Source organism: Phaethon aethereus (genome assembly GCF_964289735.1).
Source record: "Phaethon aethereus genome assembly, chromosome: 2".
Classification (NCBI taxonomy): domain Eukaryota; kingdom Metazoa; phylum Chordata; class Aves; order Phaethontiformes; family Phaethontidae; genus Phaethon; species Phaethon aethereus.
This window is the reverse complement of record NC_138582.1, coordinates 44,499,142-44,521,358: the sequence shown is the minus strand read 5'-3', so window position 1 is coordinate 44,521,358 and position 22,217 is coordinate 44,499,142. Positions and strand designations below refer to the sequence as shown.

General features: G+C 44.6%; 1 protein-coding gene across 1 annotated transcript in view; it reads left to right on the top strand.

Annotated features, from left to right (window-relative positions):
• Nucleotides 1-1,670: 1,670 nt before the first annotated feature.
• XKR4 (XK related 4) overlaps nt 1,671-22,217 on the top strand; it is a gene marked incomplete at its 3' end in the record, with an annotated part of 244,072 nt that continues 223,525 nt past the window's right edge. The window contains exon 1 of the mRNA XM_082014846.1: nt 1,671-2,611. Coding sequence (XP_081870972.1) covers nt 1,764-2,611 — 848 coding nt within the window. The 5' untranslated portion in view covers nt 1,671-1,763. The remainder of the gene's footprint in view (nt 2,612-22,217) is intronic.

Here is a 22,217-nt window from a genome sequence, read left to right as displayed (position 1 = left end):
TCACAGTCTCCCTGGCATCCCTATTAAGATATCCAGCAACGTGGTTGAAAAATCTCACTGCTCTATTTTAAGGAGGGAGAGGGCATGTTCATAAGATATACCAGAGGTGCAAAAAAAACCACGGCAAAAGTCTAAGATGCCAATCATTTCCCCCTCGTGCCCGCCCCCCCCGTACGATTTGGAGATGCAGGAGGACAGCGAGGGCAGAAGGGCCAAGGGCGGGTGGCAAACGGCCCTCCCCGTCCGCCCCCCCCGAGCCCTGCACCCGGCAGCCGGGCTTCCTGGCCCGGGTGACTGCCGGGGGCAAGAGGCCGGTGGCCTTCAGGGAGGGGGCAGCCACCCTACCGACACCTGTGTCTCCCGCCGGGCTCCGAGGGGGGTCTGGGCTCCCGCCCTCGGCCGCCGAAGTTGAAAACTGCCGGCGGGGCCGCTTCTGCCGCCGAAATACCGGGGTGAGATCTGAGGAGCGGCGGCGCCCCGGGGGGCAGCCGGAGCTGCGGGGAAAAGGGGCGGGGGGCGGTGAGAGGCATCGTGGGTTCGCCTCGTGAATTTTGCGCATAAAACGCGATTTCTGCGGGTTGGCGGAGTAAAACGGTGTCTCCTCACCTTCCCCCAAAACGCCTCTGCGAGAGCGTGAGTCAGGGCGCCAATTCGAGAATCGCACCTCTCAGTCGCATTTCACAAAGTTAGGGGAACTACGGCGGCGTTTCCTACGGGACGGGCGGGGCAGTGTCCGCCCGCCCCACGCGGGAGCTGCCGGGCCGGAAGGGTCAGCCCACGCGGGGGGCCCCGCTCTGCGCGCCGGGCGTGCCGGCTCGGCATCACCGCCGGTCCCGGCCCCTCGTCACCGCGCTGAGGCGGCGGCGGCGGCTCCCTCCGCTCCGAGGATCCCCGCTCGCAGCCGGGGGGGGCCCGCCGCGCTCCTCGCCGCCCCGTCCACATCCACCCGCGTCCCGCCGGCGGGGCAGACTCACCCCAAAGCGGCGCCGAGGACACCGGCGGCAGCGGAGTGGGGACAGCGGAGCCGGCAGCAGCGCCGCGCCCCTCCCGCCCCCGCAGCCCCGGCCTCGGGGGGCGGCCAGCCACACCCCGCCTCTCCCCGCCGCCCCGCTCCGTCGCCCCGCGGGGCAGCCGCCGGCCCGTCACCGCCGCGCACCTCCCTCATGCCGGGCAGCCCAGCCGCCGCCGCCCCCCGGCCGCGCTCCCGCAGCCCCCGGGCCGCGCCGGGCCCTTCCCTGCCGGCGGCCGAGCGCCCCCTTCCCCGCCCCTGCGCCAGTGCCGGTGCCGGTGCCGGGCGGGGGGCGGCGGCAGCGAGGGAAGAGGGATGAGGTCATCCTCTTTCCCGGCGTCAGTCAGCTGGGTGGTGGCGGCGGCGGGTGCGGGCGGAGGCGGGCGGGGAGGCGGGGGCGGGATGCGCTGCTCCGGGCAGCGCTGCCCTGCCTGCTCCTGGCTCGGGCAGAGCGCGGCGGCGGCGGCCCCGGCACCGCCGGCCCCCGCGGAGGCGGCGGCGGCGGGGCGGGCGGGCTGAGCGCGCTCCCCGCAGGCAGGCGGCGCTGCGGGCGCGGCCGCCGCGGAGGAGCCGCCCGCGGGCGCGCAGCCCGGCGAGGAGCGGGGACGAGGGGAGCGGCGGGTCCGCGGCGGCTGCGGCGGCGGAGGGCGGGAGGCAGGAGGCAGGCGGCGGAGGAGGAGGAGCAGGGGGAGGCGCGGGATAAAGGAGCGCTCGCCGCTCCCGCTTGCTCTTCGGCGGGGCTGCGGGAGGCATCATGGCCGCGAAGTCGGACGGGCGGCGGAAGATGAAGAAGGGCGGCGAGGTGGCGTTCACGCCGCTGCAGAACTCCGAGCACTCGGGCTCCGTGCAGGCGCTGGCCCCGGGGCTGCCCGCCGGCGCCGGGCCGGGCGGCGGCAGCGACGACGACGAAGCGCCCGGGGGTGGGTGCTGCAGCGGTGGCAGCGGGGACGGCTCGGGCGGCGGCTCCCGGTGCTGCCGCTGCTGCTGCTGCGGCGGCGGCAGAGGAGGAGACGGCGGCGGGGGCGGCGGCGGGGGCTCCCGGGGCTCGGGCGGGGGCTCGTCCTCCTTGTGCCTGCGGCTGGGCAGGGAGCAGCGGCGCTACTCGCTGTGGGACTGCCTCTGGATCCTGGCCGCCCTGGCCGTGTACTTCGCGGACGTGGGCACCGACATCTGGCTGGCGGTCGACTACTACCTGCGGGGCCAGCGCTGGTGGTTCGGGCTCACCCTCTTCTTCGTGCTGCTGGGCTCCCTCTCCGTGCAGGTCTTCAGCTTCCGCTGGTTCGCGCACGACTTCAGCACCGAGGACCGCGCCGCCGCCGCCGCCGCCGCCGGGCACTGCCCCGCCGCCGAGAGCAAGCTGCTGGTCAGCAGCGGCTCGGCCGCCGCGGACATCGACGCCGCGCGCCCCTGCGCGCCGCAGCGGCAGGCGTCCACCGCCAGCAAGAGCAACGCCACCAACAGCAGCAGCAACGGCAGCAGCAACGCCGCCGCCGGCGGGCCCGCCGCTCCCCGCCCCGGCGGCGGCAGGTCGGCGTCCTGCGCCTTCTGTGTCTGGCTCCTGCAGTCCCTCGTCCACATCCTGCAGCTCGGGCAGGTCTGGAGGTGAGGAGCCGGGCGGGGGCGGCCCTCAGGGGGCTCGGGGGCGGCCGGACCCGGCGGGGCCGCGAGTGGCCGCGGGCGCGGGGTGTCCCGCCCCGTCGAGGGGAGCCCCGACGGGTCCCTGGGCGCCCTGTGCCGCCCCGGGAGGGGCGCGAGGTGCCCCAAACTTCCCGGGGAGCCTGCGCCGGGAGCTAAGGAGAAAGAAGGAACAGGCGGGGGGAGAGGGGAGCATCCCGGTAACGTGCGTCTCCCGGCCTCCTCGCATGTGGCCAGGGCAGCGTTGCCGGCAGCAGGGAACGTCACTGGCAGCGAAGAGTTTCTCTCCAGAAACTGTTCGTGAGCAGCCCGTTGCTGTGTGCCGGTCTCTACGTGTAACGATGCTGCCTGCCGTCCGCCGCTTGCTGTGGGTTATGCCTTCTCTGTATACGTCATTAGTAAAGGAATGTCTCCTAAATCAAACTTCTGAGTAACTGCTCGCAAAAACATCTGCAAGCGACGTCATGTGCGCTACGGAAAGGATGTGCTGAAGTAGGTTGTGGAAGGCACGCACTGAAAAGGGAGATGACATCATAGTTTGCAAAAGTAACGTTTTCCTTTATTCTAAGCACATTTCCGGGAAAGAGTTATGTGGAGGCTAAATACCCCACAAATGCATTTAGCGCTGCCTGAGAAGTGCAGAATTCAGAAGACGTAGTGTATAAGGAGTTAAAATCTCCGCATAAAGTCGTGGCAGATCGATGCTGTGTCGAAGAAGGCCATCCATTGGGGCAGCACGCTAAAGCAACAGCTGAAAATGCTTTTGGGGTTTCTTGCCTGATGGGTGGAAAGGAATTCTCTCATGTTTCTGTTCTGGAAACACTAGCTTTTCACAATTATTTCATTAGAGAGTTTAATTCGTTGTTACTCTAAACGTCTAACTCTGGCTTTTTTAATCTCTATCCCACCCTCCCACCCTTTTGGACAGGGACTGTCTTTTGCTCTGTATTATTAGGACATTATCTAGTAGAGCTCAGTTCTGCTTGTGGCCTTTAAGCATCAAGGAATCCAAGTGCTGCTAGATAATAGACCGAAGATCTTGGGATGCTGTAACTAAGTATCTTTCACTTTCCAGATTCTTTGGTTTATTATAACAAATACAGTTTTCTAAACTTGTGAAACTAAATCCATGTTACAGGTGTGCTTGATACTAACTATGACACAACATGAGAGGGAAGCAGAATTTTGAACAAAAAGTGATGCTTTGTTCTGGATCTGGTACGCTTGTATGTTCTTGTATGGTCTACCTCCACAGCTGAACACAAGTTAAATTTAGGATTTTCTGAACAAGATGGTTTTATGTAATATTTAGTCCTGATCCTGCAGAGTGAGAATAGTAGACACAATGTCTCAAATTATACATAAAAATTCATGTTGATACTCATCCACATACAAGATAAACAATGTGTATTGTGCGGGGTGACACAGAAGAGAGTTTTACAAAGTCTGGTGTCGCGCCTCTGTATTGGAGAACGCAGAGAGTGGGGCTTTGGGTGGAGCAGGGTGTGATCCGATACTGCACAGCACTTCTGTCAGATGAGGTGGCTGGGATTTAGGGCTCTCCAGCTGCTTGCTTGTTGATGAAGCCCCATCTCTTTTAACATAAGATTTGCTCCTTGCAAGAGCACCTATTCCTCTATACTTAAAGCTAGTTGAGCCTCTTTTGATCATATGTAGCTTTTCTTCATGTTTTATGTGCAATAGCGTAAGACTGCCAGAATATTTAAATTGATGAGAAGCGTTAGGACATTATTTATGTTTTTGCCTGTTGCGCTTTTTTTTTTCAGTGAAACAGAGCTATAGAATTGTTTGTCTGTCAGTAACTTAGCAGTATTTATTGCAGATTTCCACAAATGTACAAATTATATGGTCACTTCTATGCAGTTTTGCATATCAGCACTTCCTAATTGATTGAAGTGACTTCGTTTTAATTCCCTAGGTATATTCCTCATAAGGGAGAGCCTTTGGAGTCATCTAAAACTAATAATCAAGACCAAAAAGGAGAGGTCACATCAACCCCTGAGACACTCTGTACATAAGCACAGAGTCAAAACTAACATGATCCGTGGGAAATAATTATGGTTTCTGGAAAACAGAGAACTCACACTTTGTCATCCAAAACTTCTGAGCAAACAGCTCCTGAGCATTTAGGCCAAAGGATGATCGGAAGTGTTTTCCAGTTGCACATGTTCGGAGACTAACTCCCCCTTTGATGCAGCTAAACAGACCGTGCCAGCTGTGTTACCACCACAAGTGCACACGTGCTGGGGGCACCGTCCCCACGGTTGACAAAACCCATGTTACCCTTTATTCTGTCACTGTTAATGCTCTCCTATAGCTTTATTTATGTTTTCTGTTACTTACTGTATTGAATCCTGCACAAGCAAAAATTATAGTAATATTTCTGTAATTTCTCTGTCAACAAGGAGCCCTAGGTATGAGAACTGAGGTTTTGGTGTTTGGTAGTTTTGCATATGGGCAAGGGTACCAGGGTGTGAGAAGGGAGGTTTGCTTGTGCCTTGTTCTCAACATACCGAGCCTGGTGCCCATTCTGCTTTCATTTGGCATTTGCTGTCCTCTGCCTCCTCTTGAAGTGTTGAACTGATTCTTGAGGTCTTCAGTTTCCCTTTATTTGTCACATTGACAAAGGTTTTTGGGGGAAATGTGTCAACTGCTTATTCAAGGAAGCCATCCTGAGGAACTGGGGGTACAACTAGCAATCCCAGTGTTCTTGGATTAAAAAAAAAAAAAAACAGTTTGAAAATGCAGTTTTAGTGTTTAGTTCTGTCAGGATGAATTTTAACAATTCCAAAGCTTTTCCTCGTCTTGCATTTGAGATTAATTTTTGTTTACAAGTATGTTGAGAGCCAGATCATTGAAAATGATTATGTGTTAATTTTAACTAAAATATGCTAATGGGAAATGAATGAGGTCTTTAATGTGGCATGGAACAATACTGGAAATAGGCAATCTAAAATTGCTAAAATGATTTTTTTCCTAGAGTGTAAAGAAGAGGAGCTGCAGGAGCAGCTAAACTGCCAATCAGTTCTGAATAAAAATGTATCTTTTTTTTTTTTTGAGATTGGTATAACTTTTTTTTTTCCCCCCACAATTTCGAGAAGACTGAGTTCTTCCATTTTGAAGAATAATCATATAAATTCTTTTTTTCAGGGGATTGGATGTTCACAGACTTCCTGATAACACTGTCCCACAGTTAAAATTCCAGTGAAGTCTCTGAGGAGTTGCTTGCTACAGCTGAGTGCAGCTACTAGGCCTTTGTTGGCAGCTAATTTCATATTAAAATATGATCACTGATGAGATTTTGCCTTCAGAGATAGATACAGATACGTTTCCTTATCCATACTTCCAGTGTGTTCTGCTTTTTACCAATATATGGGCATGGAAGCCGTACTGCGGAGCCCTGTTCTGCGGAGTAGGTGCTGTGAGAGACGTGGCTTTTTATAAGCAGACTCTGGGGAGTGCAAGGAGGATGTAATGCACGAGGTCTTTGTATTCCATTGAATGGAAAAAAAGGGAAGCGGATGCTTTAATTTATAGTCTGTAAGGACTATGTAGCAGTGTACGGGCCGGGAGGATTCAGATAAACTATCGCCCTTTGAGCCTGGCTCAAAGTATGTAGCCACTGCCCTTGAGCATCCCTTTGATTCACTAAGCTTCCCAGGCTTAGCCCTGGCTTTCAGGTTTCGCAGTGGGTAGCAGGACTGGGTGACTGGGTGTAACAGATAACAGTGTTGATGTGGCGTCTGTGGAGCCGGTTCATTTCCCTGAAAACTTTTTCTCTGGGCAAGATGCCTTTGGGCTGGCAGGACCAGAGAGCCATGCTCCTGAAGCTGGGTAAAGGGGTCCTGAGAGCCAGCCCTGGGGGGGAGCACGGGTTGTGGGAAAATTGAGCAGGTGAGAGGAGGACACTGGAGGACTTGGTGGTGCCCATCTCGTGGTGTCTGGAAAGCAAGAAGTATCTCTGTGAGACAACTGTTGTGCCTTGTAGCTCTTGGCAAGAGCAGGCTGTCTTGGTGCTCGGAGTGCTTGGAGGTTCCCACGGTGGCTGTCGTTTTGTCTGAAGGGCTGCAGTCGAAGTGCCTGAAAGAGCACTGTCAAGTTTCTGTAGCCAGCAAGGCCAGAAGAAGGGTGAATCATTTGAAGAAGAGGACCGGAAATTACCCCTTAAAATTATTTCTGGGTAGCTGAGGTGATACTGAGATGATTAAGTATATTCCTCTCAACAGAGTGAGGGATTTTGTCTGAGATTTGCTAGCTGTGTGGAAATCCCCCTGGAGAAGAAGGAGGAGATACCAGGTTAATTGCTGGCCCTCCCAGGTGATACTTCTCTGGGGCGGGTATCTGTTCCAAAGTGGGTCTGGTTCCCTGAGAAGTGATGCTATGATTTGGCTATGTCTGTTCATGTGTAATACTAAGAAATCATTCTCTTCCTTATCCTTCCTGGTTCTTATTTGGTGGGGAGAAGTTGGAGGAAAGTTGGAGAGGTGATGCTGGATTCTGGAAGCAGTGTGAGCTGCAGTCCCTCTGGTGCCTTGTGGAAGCATTTTTCACAGGCTGGATCATCTGCCAAAGAAATTTCATTGCCTGCGCTCATAAGCTTCACCTCTGCAATCAGTTGATGCTCTTACAATTTACAAAAAAAAAAAAAAAAAGGGAAACGGTGTCTGCACTGTGTATGGAAAGTCCTTACGACTTCCTCAGGTGCTCACTGTTAAGCATGGCTGCGCCCCTAAGCTGGAACTGTGAGCAAGGTAGTTCAAATTAAGAAAAACATAATCAATCTTTAAATCAGCTCAATGCCATTCTTAAATAGGTTCATTTGTTTTTGCACTTTTGCTCTACATACTAGTTTTGACACTTTTGTTCAGTAGTAGAGTAGGAGTTCAGTGTAGTTAGGTGGTCAATAATTCCAGCTGCCATTGGACTTCACACTGAGATGTGATAATATCTCAATCTGACACCAGTTTTTCTCACTGTTTTGAAATCTGTCAGATAATTTGTCACATTGAGTCCAAATTTATGAATCATAGCCATTTCCCAGACAAGATTATTGCGTATCCTCCCCATCTGTCTCTTAGTGTAGCGAAATGCTACCACTCAGCAATACCATATTTCTTTTATTGAGTTACTGCAGTGCTTGAGTTAAAGTCCTACTGGTTAACTATTTTGCTTGCTGTGTCTTTAGGGCTCCAGAAAGGTGATGGGCTGTCAGAAATAGGAATTAAAGTTTTCTTTGTTTTCCCCTCAGCAAGCAGGATTAGAAGGGGCACACCACCCTGTAGGTGGCCTAACTACATTTAAACTTTTGCTAATACATTCAGCAGACTAAATATTCAATATTTTTTTGTTTTTCTTTTTTTTCCTCAAGTCAGTGATATGCAGATGAAGTCTGTGCCTTTCATAATTTTTTTGGAAACACAGAAGTGAAGCTTTACTATGTTCTTAAAAATCTCTTCCAAGTCTGTATACAAATCAGATTTGGTATTCAGTTTATTTTAATAACTTAAGCTACATGTAAAAGATGCTGATATACTTTAGAAGAAAGATACTGTACTTTAATAATTAACAAGGGTTCTCTCTATAGGTAATATTTATCAGTTACATAAGTTTTCGGATTTTCAAAAGACTGCTTAAGCACTAAAATTTCTGATTGCTCAATTGGCTTAGTAGGAGAACTAGTATTTTATACAGAGAATGCTTTCTAGAAACTTATATATGGAAAGAATTTATATTTGGCCTTTTCCAAACCAGTGGAAAATCTGTACGATTTTAAGGGTTTGTGTTTCAGAGGTTTTTGTGTCACAATGTATAGATACTATTCTAGACTTCCCCGATGCCATGCAGGAATGACTGTAAGTACAAACCGTGAATTCAATGAAATGTTTCACACTGTGATTTGTTTCTAAATGTTGTAAACTTACAGAAGGTCCTTGCAAACAGATGAGGTTTTTTGGCTAAAATTTCTGTGTTACTTTCATCGGGGCAAGTATTTAGTGCTGAAAGGTCAGTTTGCATGTCCACGTCTTCCGTGGGAAAGCAAGAAAGTGTCACATCATAGCATGATCTATAGCTTCAGTTACCCTGCTCCATACCTTCAGTTTATTTACATCGCAGTTTACCTTGCTCGGAAGAGCACTCACCTTGTCAGCTGGCTTAGCCCTTAATATTTGTCCATAAGGACTGACGTGGCTACAAAGATACAGAAGTTCTAGTAAAATTAAAATGAAATCAATTCCAGTGTCATTTATGGCAGTGTTAGCTCACTCTTCCATCTCTCTGTTCCAATTAAGTGGCTTTTAATATATAGCACATTAATCACAACAGTGACTTACAGTTTCAGTAAACAGGTTGTTTGGGAGGAATTTATCAGGCACAGACAAAATCAATAGCTCTTTTACTTGCATTTCAAGGTACAGTAGAAATTTGTGGTTGCTAAAGTATATTCACAAAGTGGTGCCATAAAAATGTCCATTTTAGCACAGCTGTCAGTTGTATACATTGTGCCAGGCAGACATATAGGAGTGGAAGTGGCAAACAGGCTATAAAAAGAACTGTTCTGATTTGTTTGATTTTTAAAATGAAAGGAGGCTGATATAAAAGGGAGCATGAAGGAGAATTGAGGGAGCATATAAAAGGAGGCAGGTTCTGAAAAGACACAGGAATACCAGTTAATCCTCATCCAGTACGTACCTACCTCCAGTTTATTTCCCTTCAGCCACTGACTGAAGAGAGATTATTTGAATAATTTTCTAAGTCACTGCTTAAGGGACTGGGGAAGGACGCTGGAAAAAAGAAGAGTTGTATGTCTGGGCAAACTCACAGCAAAAATGTTAGATACACAAATACTAGATTAACTCTGCAATGAGTAATCATCTGAACAATGATAAATACAAATGTGAGGTATCGGTCTGACATCAGTTTGCAGGGAAGAGAGTACGCTTAAGTATCTTTTCATAAATTTTAGAATTAAAAAATACTAGGTCTTAGGTATATATTTTTCCAAGAGATTTTACCTGAATTTTCTGACAACCATAACCTGAAATATCATCTCCCTGTGGGCTCTGATTGCTGAAGTGGTTTCTTATCACGCTCCCTCTCATTCTGTTTTCCGCCATGACTGGCTGAAATGGGTAATAATGTATTTTTTCCCCCAAGATAAAATAATTGCTATACTGCGTTATTATTTCCATTACTTTTCCTTTGACAACATGCTCGTGCTGTTCACTATGCTCATGGGATCAGATCTGTATTACGAGCCATATAAATCTTTTTGATTGGCAGGGATAATCAGTGGGGGTGGTTAATGCTATCAGTTACAAATGATTGATATCATGAGTTGGAGCAAATGGAGCAAGGCTGTTTTGTGGGATGTTTTCAAAGGAATTTTGGCAGCCAGTGATGTGACAACAAATGTAACTTCTTGTTCTAAAATTGGAAGGTGTGACTTCGGCAAGACTAATGTACCAAGGACTGGTACCAGCTGCTTTAGAGAAAGATGCAGATGTTTTACGGAGAATAAAAAATGAATTAACCTACAAATGGAAGGACAATTTTCCTTATCTCTATCAGCTGCTATATCTTAGATTGATTTCTGCCCTTAAGAATGAATGTTATCAGTGCCACAGTTCTCAACATTACTCACTTTAATGGGAAGTTTTCATGTAAACATCTGATCTATTCTAGGATCCTGCCAACTTCTTTGAGTGGTGTTTTTCCATGTGTGGTGTGTAGGATCAGTAGATTAGTTCCAGCAGATCCAAGGAAAGTACCTTGTATCAAGCACTAGACTTCAGTTCTCTACAGAGGGATCTATACATGCATAGAAAACAACAAAAAGCCACTGTGCCGGTACTTTCACGGTTTAATAGTGGCTAGTGAGAATCGATAAGCTTTGTCATTATAAATGTGTGGTCTTTTTTATCTTAAAGAGGGGTATGGGTGGAGTTGTGTCTCTTCTTATTTTTCTTCAACCCTAGTATTTATGTGTTTGCTTTATATGGAAATCTTTCTGTGAGCCAGATATAAAATAGGACTTGGCTCTGCAGAGCAGGATTTAGATGTTCTTCAGGCACATAGACCTGAAAATATGATCTAGAATATTGGGCTCAACAGCGTTGTTAGCAAGTTTCTTGAGGAACTTAAACGTTACAGACCATAATGTTCAACTTGAAAATGTCCCAGAGGCTTGTATTTCTGTGTTTTTGTGTGTCCAGAACTTCCCCAGCACATGCAGCCTGAGTTCCTAGATCTCACTTAAGCGCGACGCAAACCAGAAGCTAGGCTGGAGCGGCACCAAAAATCCCTTAGTGGATCCACTTGGTGAGCATTGTTAAAACCTGCTTTATGTGCAATGATGAGCTTAGATCCCTGACAGGTATTTCTGACTCTGCCTTGTTTTATAGTACTGGGGAAACGTCCCTGATTAGAGTATTTGCTCAGGTTTTAGGAGATCCGAGTCCACTGCCCTTTCCAGCTGTGAGGGGTCAGATCCTGTCTCCCCGAGCGCTTCTGCACAGAGGCTTAGGCGAGGCTGGATGGGGACATTTACCGTCCTTCCTGCTGGAGCTGTGTCGTCATGCTGACAGAAATGTCATGTTTGTGCGGCCAGAGAGGAAGACCCAATACTAAGGGCGTTCAAACAGGACCACATACAGATTTCTCTCTCTTTCTTTTTTACTTCTTAATTAGTTTTTGTTTCCTGCCTTTTAACCTTCTTTCTCTTGTCCTGAAAGCACGCAGCCAGTATTTCTGTTTACAAACATTCATCCTTCATGTATAATATAACACAAACAGCACCATAACACAGATCTACAGGGAAATGCCTGCTTAGCTTATGGGAGTAGCTCTAGATGACCTGAATTAGCTGCAGGTTTGGTTTATTCGTTTTTTCATCACCCTTTCCCTGTCGTCTGTAGTCATCCTTAGAGAAAGAGGAAGGGTGTTTTTGGTATGTCACTCAGTAGCTGTTTCACCCTTTTCCTCTGCTGTCTCTTGTAAAAGTGAATTAACCAGAAATTTAAAAAATACTTGAGTTCCCGGTTCTAGCTCTGAGTTGATTTCCTGATAACATTTTTGTAGTTGATTTTAATCAATGTAAGCAGCACAGTTTTGTGGTTGAAATAAAACCCCATCTTCGTGTCCCAACTTCTTGTCTCTGAACTCACCACAAGCTCCACAGCAAGTAGAGCCCAGGTTTTCAGTATGCATAATTTTGGTTGCCTTTTTTACCTGTCTGAGTTTCAGAAATGAAGAACTACATCTCCCTTTTCCTTGCATTGGAGTGGAGCTTATTACCATCATCTGTTTCTTAAAAGGGGAAGGAGATTTAAAATGGCTCAATTTGGGCAGTCAAAAGCAGTGTATACTTCTGAAAATATTACCCTTTAGTTATTTAGTATGTAGTTGCAGTCTAGTTGTTATATAGATATTATGAAGCTTAATTTTTGTAATATACTTTGAGATACTCAGAAAATGATCTAGGTGGAATAAATGCAAAAAAATTATCATTTCAATGTGCCTATCAAAACATGTTTTAAGTTAAACATGTTGAAAACATGAACATCTCTCCATAGTGGACATCATTGGGATACTAAAGCAAGATTTTAATATTTTAAGGATCTCTTTCCTCAAGGGTTTATGCTTATTATGCCCATAATATGCTATAGAGCTTAAAAAGTTCTGTACTACTCCCTATTTCCTTCACCTACCCACTTTTACTGCTTTTAAGTTAGCTCATCACCTCCTCTTTTGTGCTGTTTTCCTTATTCGTTAGCTTTACAACACTAAAAAGTTGTAAAACTAGTTCGCTTTATAAACTGGATCCAAACAAGCTATGAAAAAAAAATGGCCTGGGTAACAAGGTTTAGGCATTTTTTTAAACATAGCGGAGGTGCTAGAATCAACTTCAGCCCAAAGGTTCCAAGCACTGGACATTTCAACTTCAAAATCAATTACATGTATGGGTGACAGCAGACAAATAAGTCGAGTGCAGAACATTACCAGTAGTAATGGTGGAAACTACATTCAACACTGAATTATTGGAAAAAGCATAAATGTAAACAGAGTTCATAGTATATTAAATGAAGATGTTCTGTAAGTAAAGACTGTGCAGTTAAAGAAGATTTACCCAAGTGAAGCCAAATACAGTGCAGAGGATAATTAATGTGGCTGATACAACTCAATAATAATGGCTTTGAACTTTTACAATAGTGCATTAATGCATGTGTCAAAAGGAGGGATTCCATTTACAGTCAACAACCATTTGTTAGGAACATTTACCACACAGGTTAATTAAGAACTCATGATAACAGAGTATGAAAATTACCTTACCGAACTAAGGGCTGTGTTTGGTCCTTAAGTATGCCATTCATTATTTTTTCTGTACCTAAAAAATACAGTTTTGGAGATGTATGTTTTTCTATAACCTGGCTTCATTCTGTTAGTGTCACTTCTGTGGCAGAGCTACTCCATTAATAATCCAATTGACTCAAAGAAGTAATTCATTATTGGGTGTGTTCTCTGCATGGCTGGATTAAATCAAGAGGGCTGCTGAGAAAACTAGCAAAGGGTTCAAAACAAGCCAAGCCACCATCAGTCCCTAAGTTTGTTTGGAGAGGCTGACTCAGCCCCTTGTAGAGCCTACTGGTAGGTTTCAATAAGCAGAGTGTAAAAGCCCAGGAGCTGAGAAGACTCTAGTTGAAATGGACCCGTTCCCTTGCCAGGTTGGACCTGTTACTCAGATGCTGTCAGGTAGACTGAGAACTTGAGAATTTGGGCTTGTTTTGTAAGTTTGTGGGGGTTTTACACTCATCAGTGTAAAAGTATAGCCCCTCTAGAGGGAGAATGCTGATCTCATGACCAACCTGTGATTTGGGCCATGGGAGGTTCTTCATGTAGGACTTGGCTCAGACAGCCCAGAGCAGGTCTTTAATCTTTGCGTCTCCTTTCCTCTTCCGGTGAAATGTTTTAGCAGTTTCCAGCCTCACCTGCGTTGGTAAGCTGTTTGGAAGAAGGATTTCTTTTCATTCCTTTGAAAACTTCCTAGCACAGCAGGAGGCTGATACTATATGCAGGTTTTGGGATACTTCTGTACTAGAAGTAATGAGGAGTTGCTACTACTTGTAGTTAAGAGCATGTTCAAAATAGAGTGGTGTTTTTGAGCAGGTGCCTTTCCTAACTCATCTCAAAGTCAATTCCAGACCTGGACTCAGTCCTTCTCGAGACTAGCTATGCCTGCACGGCCCATCTCTTTTATTACGCAGTGCGTGGGTTCCCACAAGGGGGTCAACCCCTTCCGTGATACGAGCCAGAACTTTTCTACAGGGCTAACATATTTTGGACAGGTACCAGACTTGTGGTATATCCTACTGCTGCAGAATTCATATTAATAAGTTGTTATCAATGTTATTTGCAGTGTCTTACAAATGAGAGAATCCTATAACAAAAAATGAAGTGACACATTCGTACCTTTCTGTTTATTAAATATTGGGTACTGTGATTGGCTCTCTTTAAGTGCAGAAAGTATTGGATGGGAAGAACGTTCCGAAAAATGTTGACTGTCAGCTGAATTAAGTGTATTTCAGTAATGACCTAAAAAATGTTCCTAATGGATACTCTAAGCAAGAAACAAAACCATATTATAAGAAGAAGTGTAAAATTTAATTTTTTAGAAATATAATGCTATGTCTTAAAGGATTTTAAATTTCCATAAAATGATTCATTGAGCTTTGAAACAATTGGGGTTTAAATTATCAACTTGTATTAACACAGGCTGTTTTCAATACCCCAGCAAAACCTATATCCCTAATTTTTAATTTTATACCAGCACCTAAGGAGGAAAGATGGCCAGTAGCTTTATTTGACAGCTGACACTAATATAGGAGTCCAACTTAAAAGGATGCTGTTCATAACCATCATCATAAAAAACCTTACAGGTATTCTTTTGAAGTTCACTTACGATTTCAGTTTGACTGTGTTCATGACTTGTACTGATTTTTTTGAGGTTGAGCTTTATTAGTGCAAATACTTATGGAAGGTGTATTTTAAGCCCGAGCGCCAGAATCTTAATCAAAACCTTAATTACATATTCAGTAGTAACATTCACAATTCATACGGGTCCTACTTAATTTCATTACTCATCTGATCAAGGATCAGAAGCAATGGCATATGATTTAAATAGCAAATTGTTTTGGATATTTCTAATTAGTAGACACAAAGGGTTGGTTATTAAAGAAATTAACTTTGGCATCTCGAAAACTGAAGAATAACCTTGAAATAAGAATAAATTCAACATTCCAATCCGTTCACAGAAAATTTACAGAAAGATTTTATCCATGTCTAGTGTATATAAACTATTTGCAAACAGATAAACAATAGAAATAAGATAGAAATATGTCTTCTAATGGCATGCCATAAATCATTCTTTGGAGAATTCTTCATGAATAGCAACCTTAATAGTTGTGGTGAAGGAGAAAGGAAGACAGAAGGATTATTTATGTTCATTTCAAGTAATTGTTTTGGGTTCGAATATTGCAGCTGTCACTCAAGAGTGCCTTTATTGTGAGAATACCTCTTTGACCAAATACATTCTAATTTGGTCATAACGCAGAATGTGTCACACTGGATTTATCTTAGTATGTGGGAGTCTGCCGCTGCTTCATCTGTGTTTTCACTTCCCCATCCTCAAAAACCTGCGAAGACTCCTGTTGAGGAGGCAAGGGTTTGAAAAATGTGTCTGACAACTTGAAGGACCAGTGGGAGAATTGGATCCTTCTCCCTGTTCCTGCTGTCACTCCATGCTCAGTTAAGTGTCCTTCATCTCCACTACAACCCAAAGCTCTTTGATTCTGTGATGTACCACTCTTGATGCCAGAGGAAGGCTGCTCTGTGGCTCCCTTGAAGCTGCATTTCTGTGAGCAGTATTGGATTCTAGAGGCAAGGAAACACAAAGCCATGGGAATAGTCTGGGACTCTTATTGATTGCCATCGCTGAATGTGTATGTAGTTGTGATTTGTTGCAAGCAATTTCCTGACACAGGCTGTCCCACATCTTACAGTTTTTTAGGTGAACATCATTTTAGCATATAGATTTCACAAAGAGAAGAAATGCATGAAGGAGTTGGGTAAAATCTGTGAGCTGTCAGTTGTGGAAGTATCTTTTTTAATTTCCTTTTTCTCTTGGCAACTATTTTTATCATATTCAAGCATTAGCTCTGAGAGAGAACTAATGTTCACTTCAAAAGCCACTTCCTCCTCAATAAATAATTCAGAGCCATAGATTGTTCACGAGGAAATATCAACACACTTGTAGTAATTTAATATACCGAGCAATCGCACTCACTTTAGCCTACATATGATTTAAATAGAATGTGACAGTTTAGGGTCTGCATTTGCCCCATGGCATGTTGGGATCAAACTTGGCAAGTGATTGCAGTGTTCTCATATCTTCTGAAGAAGTGAATGAAAGTTGCATAATTCAGAGAGGATTTCTTAATTACATGCCAAATCAGAGTTTGCCTGCTTGTGTTCTGAATCCAAATTGTTGCCCAGGACCAGCTTTAGAGCATGTGAATATTTTCTCTGTCCTTTGTTAACTAGTGTCTCACAGTCACGTCTCTTTTTTTTAACTTTTTGAACTATTGAAGCACAGTTTCATTATATTAGTTGCCTTTGATTTGTCTTGTCGGTGAAAGGCTGTACCTACCCTCTCTGAGCTCTCTGACCCATGGGACCCATCTGCTGAGGACAACCTGCTTTCTGGAAGTTTTACCTCCTTTGTTTTTTAAAATAGTCTCTTTTTTTTTTTTCTTTTTTTTTTCTTCCTTTGCCACTAGTAGGGCAACACCCTACACCGCAGAGAGTTAGCTACTGGTTGTGCTGAGAAGGTTTGTATTTCTTTGTCTTAAATAGTTATGGTTAAAAATAGACAGATTCCTTCTCACTCTAATGCTCTTGCCCTAGTGGTAGGAAAACGCAGAGCTGGGAGTACATCTATGGCACGGGTATTGTGTGCTCCTGGAAGAAGGCTACAGATGTGTCACACCTGAACTCAGGTTAGGACTTCTCTTGCACTACATCAACTTTTTGTGGACTGGCTCGGCTGTATTTGGGCTGGTCTGTGCTTGGTGCATCGCAAATATGGCATAAACTGTCTTCTGTTTTGGCTCTACACAAATTTAGTCTAAACACGGAATGAGAAGAAGCAGTCCCATGAAGGATTATGGCTATAATCAATTAAACCATAGCAATTTACCTCTGGTTCGCATCCATAGAAGTGGGTTTGCACTGAAAGCAAGGGATGCCTACAATCAAGAGATGTTAAGGGAAATGCATAACATTATGCATCTGTCCTTTGTGTCATCTAGGGTCTGTACCTTCTAGCAAGCCTACTGTTAGGAAGCTTTCTAACCATAACAGTGTTTATACCAAAGATGTGTAATGAAATCATACATAGGGACATGTAATTGTCATGGTGATAAGGTTCAGCCCAGGGCTATATTTCTCCAGGAAAAGAGCAGACTGAGATTGAGCAGTAACATGTTTTTCTGTGACTTGGGAAGGAAATAACTGCCCTCCCTACTTCTATAGCATTCTCCTATTCATCTGGCTGAGAAGGGGAAGAGATAGCCTGGGCTTCTCTCACAAACTGTTTGCCTACAGAGAAGGCTGTAGCTGAGTAATTCTTTCTCCAAAGTTCCAGTATAATCTGAAGAGTTCTATGAAGACTTCAAGGGAGCCATCCCCGCTTCATATAAATCCATGCTTACCTGAGGACACGTAATGCCACAAGATTTGGCTCATTACTGTGAATGTAATGTTGCCCTTGTTATTTAGCTTCCTGGTTAACCTGGTCTTTCAGCAGGACTATGCCAGAGACTTTCCTTTTGGAAACAGTCTGCTGATCATACAGCATGCATGCAGAAGCAAGGAACATTATTTCAGTGGTGGATGTGATTCTGCTTTGATTTAAAATGTCTTTAAGATGTTTGGAAATTTCCTTTATGTTCTGGTGGCATAAGACAGTGGATACATGATGAAGCACTGGTGATCAGCACACGACTCAACGCTACGAGGGATGCGTTTTGAAGCACCAACCATTACTGTGCAGCTGGATGAAAGAGGTGTCAAAAGATGCACTCTTCTTGTCTGACTGAGAAACTGGCCTCAAGTTGGTGCTGACACATCTGGAAGAAGGACTTTAAACTCAGAAATGAGAGGAGAAGATTGGGGGAAACTCATATATCCCCTATACCTTTTATTAAAATTAGTGCAAGAGGAAAGTGGGGAAAATGAGGATAGAACAGTGGATATAGAAATGTTAATAGTAATTTGGTTAGCAAAGAAAACCCTAAGTTGCTGAGGAGGTAAAGTGTCGATGATACATTGCTGCTAGAACTGTGTTTGATCTGTTCAGTGGCTGAGTGTTGTCCCTAAGGAAAAGCTGAAACACGGATACAGACCCGCCAAAAACCTGTGCAAGAAAAGGGAAGAAGTAGGAGCATCTGCACAGAGCTTGAGTCAGGTGAATTCGTGGGCGGAAATAGGGGCTTGAATGTTGTATGCTACTGAGGAAAGAGAACTCAAACTACAGACCTGCTGGTATACTACTGAGTATTAATAGTATAACAACTTGAAAGAGTGGGTTATATTTGTTAAAAAAATAATTTTTGTAAAGGTCTGCAAAGCTGGTTTCCCTGGGCTAGCACTGGGCTTCCGTAATGGATTTCTGCAGTTCTGTTGTGAGAAGGGAAGGGTAGACATTCCAGAAATCTGTGGAAACATTACTATCGTGGGGGATTTTAACTACTTAAATGGATATTGGAGAACACAGCCTATTAGTAGTCATCATGGATGTTTTCATGTGTAGCTGACAGTCTTCATCAAGTAGCTAACGTATCAATAAGATGTGTAACAGTGTTCTGTGTTTTATGGGAATGTTTTGGAATTTTTAGAATTTCTCGGCAATGAGGACACTATGGACTACTGATAACACCAAATAACCTTCACCACAGTGATCACAAATACCTTCCTTTTATGTTTCTTGAGGAAATAAAAAAGTTGCTAGGTTTTTTGTTTTGTTTTGTTTTCCCCAAAAGAGCAAAATTTCATAACCGAGGGAAATGGCTAGTAGGAGAAACTTGCAGAGGTAAATACAGAAAGAAATTCTAAATTTCTTTGAAATTAATAATTCTAACACTGCCAGGAATCTGAACATCAAAAACTGGAAAAAAATGGTAGGGTGTGGCTCTAAAATAAAGTATATGTATGCAACACCATTAGGAATATGCAAGAGACACCTTCCCCCCTTGCACCCCTTTCTTTCCAGTTGTGTGGTCAGCACTAAGTCTCAGAGGTCAAGAGGTTTGGACATAAAGTGAGAATTTCCAAAACCAAGCTGAGCTGGGCTTCACAGAAGAAATAACAAATAGCAAATCACTCTTCAGCTAATAGGGACAGAAAAAGGGAAGAAAGAGAGCTGCTATCTTGTGAGGGTGGATATTAAAGATAATCTAGATATGGCTTGGTGCTTTCCTTCATTTTTCAGTAAAGATGATTATGTTAGCATGGTGGCAGAGGGAAGACGGATAATGTACATGATTGTACTAAAATGGAAATAACCACAGCTGCAGTGAAAGCAACAGTAAATGAGTTTATCTTTGTAAAATCAAAGGGAATTAATAATTTTCATTCCAGAATACTGAAAGAACTGGTGAATTACATCTATATTTTGAATCTGTTAAGATAGAGACAGTACCATAGGACTGGAGAACGGCTGCGATTTTAGGAAGCTGAGAAATTACATCATTCAGCAACTACAGATCTATGAGTAAGTGAAGCTTTTAAGTGTCCTTTCCTAAAGACATATAGTTAAAGGGGGGAATGGAATGAAGCGTAACAGGATTTACTAAAGATCGGTACTGCCAGACTGACCTGGGAACTTTCTCAGTACTGTATTGAATTTTATCGATGAAGGCAGTGTGGTGTGCATCTCTGCCTGGCAGGGGAAAACTTTTGATGCACCCTGAAACTTCTCAGCAGAGCTGGACAAGAAGGGGATTCGCAAGGGGCTGTAGAGTAGGAAAGGAACTAACTCTCTAACAGGTGTGTTTGGGAACGACCCGTGCAGCTGAGTTACGAGAGGGGCACTGTGTGGCCACAGCCACAGCTTCACCAAGTCACCCGAAGCTCGTGGCACACTAAGTGAGAGCTTACATTCCTCGTAGCCTCTTCCTCCTCCTCCTCTCGTCCGGGAGACTTGTATTGAAATCACTGCATTGACATTTTGCCAGAATTTCCAACCCATAGCTCCTTTTGTTTTCAAAATTCTGAATTTTTTATCAGATCGAAGTTTGCATTTCACAGCCTGGTCTGAGCATATTGGGATTTTGTTTATTCTCCAGGCATGATCTGAACAGAGAAAAAAAATTGCTGGTAGAAATACAATCAAAACAAGTTGAGGCTTTCTACGTTTTGATTTTGCTCCACAGAGATGTATTGTCACATGCAATGAGATCAGAGAGTTTAAAAACTTCAGAGTCAATGATTTAAGCTTCCGCTAAATATCTTCTCAAATAGGATTCAAGCTTGTATATCTGTGGCATACCCTGCAACCACAGTTGAATTAGAGCTCTCCACATGTTGCGGCACGCCAGAAAATTTTACTTAAAACTTTGCTATGATAACACGTAAATGGCACCGAGATTATTGAAAAGGTACAGTCCTCACTTTAGATACGTAACGTCGGGGAGAGTTCGCTGGCTGCTGAGCAGCCACGAGCGTTCAGGCGGATAGTTACGTGTCTGCAAAGTGACAGAGGAAACTAAGTGTTCCAGTGGAAGATTGTGATTATATCATTTAGATCCTAAGTGTAGAGAGAAACTACTCCAGACAAAAGCTGGTTATTTTATTTGACCGTGTGCTTTGTAACTTGGAGTTTTTAGGGTAACAGTAAAAGGGCTTCCACCAGTTCTGGCAAATTGAGGTGGTGGTGGGTTTTGTTTGTGTAGTAGTTTGTAGTATCCTTAAACCAAAATGTAAAAATAACGTCATGTTACTGTGGAAGTGGCTTTATTTTACTTTTTATGCTTTGAAACATTCTCACCTGCTGCTGCAGAATGAGCACAACAGCCAGAGAATGCGACTAATTGAGAAACAGAACAGTATTGCTTCGCTGAGCCAGATTATATATTCCTTGTCCAAAATTGTAACGACACAGGTATATGTCAAGTACTGTTGAAGAGATTTCTTTAGGCTGTGTTCAGTAGTGTTTGTTGGTTGGTTCATACTAGAGTTTTTCTAACCTCAGACGTGGCGATGTCCCTTTTCCCTGGTGCTACATAAATCGAGGTAGTCTGAAGAAAAAAAAAAAGGCATGTTTTAGACTGAGTCTGGGATGCGTTCCCTCCCGTGCAGAGTGGCGCGGCCCTAGCTGGTTAAATAGTACTTAGGTTAAACCAGTTTAAAGTACAAGAGGTAACCGGGCAGGTTGCCCTGTGTGCTGGTCCGTAGGTGGGGGCACCCCTGCCTCAGGATCCACGTGAAGTCCCCGTAGGCTTAGTAACGCGTCTGACTCCTTTGGCCAGCCTACTAACTCCAGTGCAGCAAGTAGCATCTTACTCATCCTGGGAAAAACAACACAAACAACAAACGACAGAATCAGGCCATTAGGTTGTATTGTAAGTTTGCTAATAATAGTTGCGGAAGGGATTGCTCAATCACTGTGAGCAGCGGCGCTTTTTTTTTTCCCCCCGAGAGCTGGGATTTTTGTTCGGTGAGTAGTGTTTCAGCAGCCCTCACAGTGAGGAAACGTATACGGAGCCCTGCTCCTGCGAACACCACACCACCTGTGCTAAGTACATATACAAGCAGCCAAAGAATCGGGGCCAGAGCGTAATAAACTCAAATAAATGCAGTCACGTGAGTGAGCCAGAGAAATGAATGATTATATAAATCAAATATTAAGTGTGTGTAATATGGAAAAATAATTTTGGGTTTACATTGCTGCTTTTTTTTTTTTTATTTATTTGCTTTTAAAAAGGTAACTACCATTCATTCAGGTACAACAAAATATTGTTGGGCCAAGAGGTTGTTCAATTTCAGCTGCAGATTTGGACTCATGAGTAGACATGAGGCACCTTTGATGGCAGATTAATTTGCACTGCTAAAGCATCGGGAGTTGTATATTCTGCTGATATTCTGTATCTGCATCTTAAAACTAACAAAATTTTTTTAGAAGTCAGCAAAAATTATTCTGATTGTACTTTATGCTAGTGAAATTTTTGCTGAAAAACAGGACACATTTCAATAATGAGATTAGCTAGACTGTGAAATATTACCCCTCAGGGAAGTTGTAGGAGACCAGTTGCACGGATCATTTAAATGCAATTAGAAAAAGCAGCAGAGGATGGAGCCAGGCAATATTCCCCTCCCCCCTTTGCTTCCTCCCCAGATAAGTGTGAAAAATGCCATTTGGGGAAATAATAACAGATTCAGGTTGCATTTAGCAAGTAGTTTTGGCTAAAGAGGGGCAAATTTGAGGATAGTTTATTCCAGT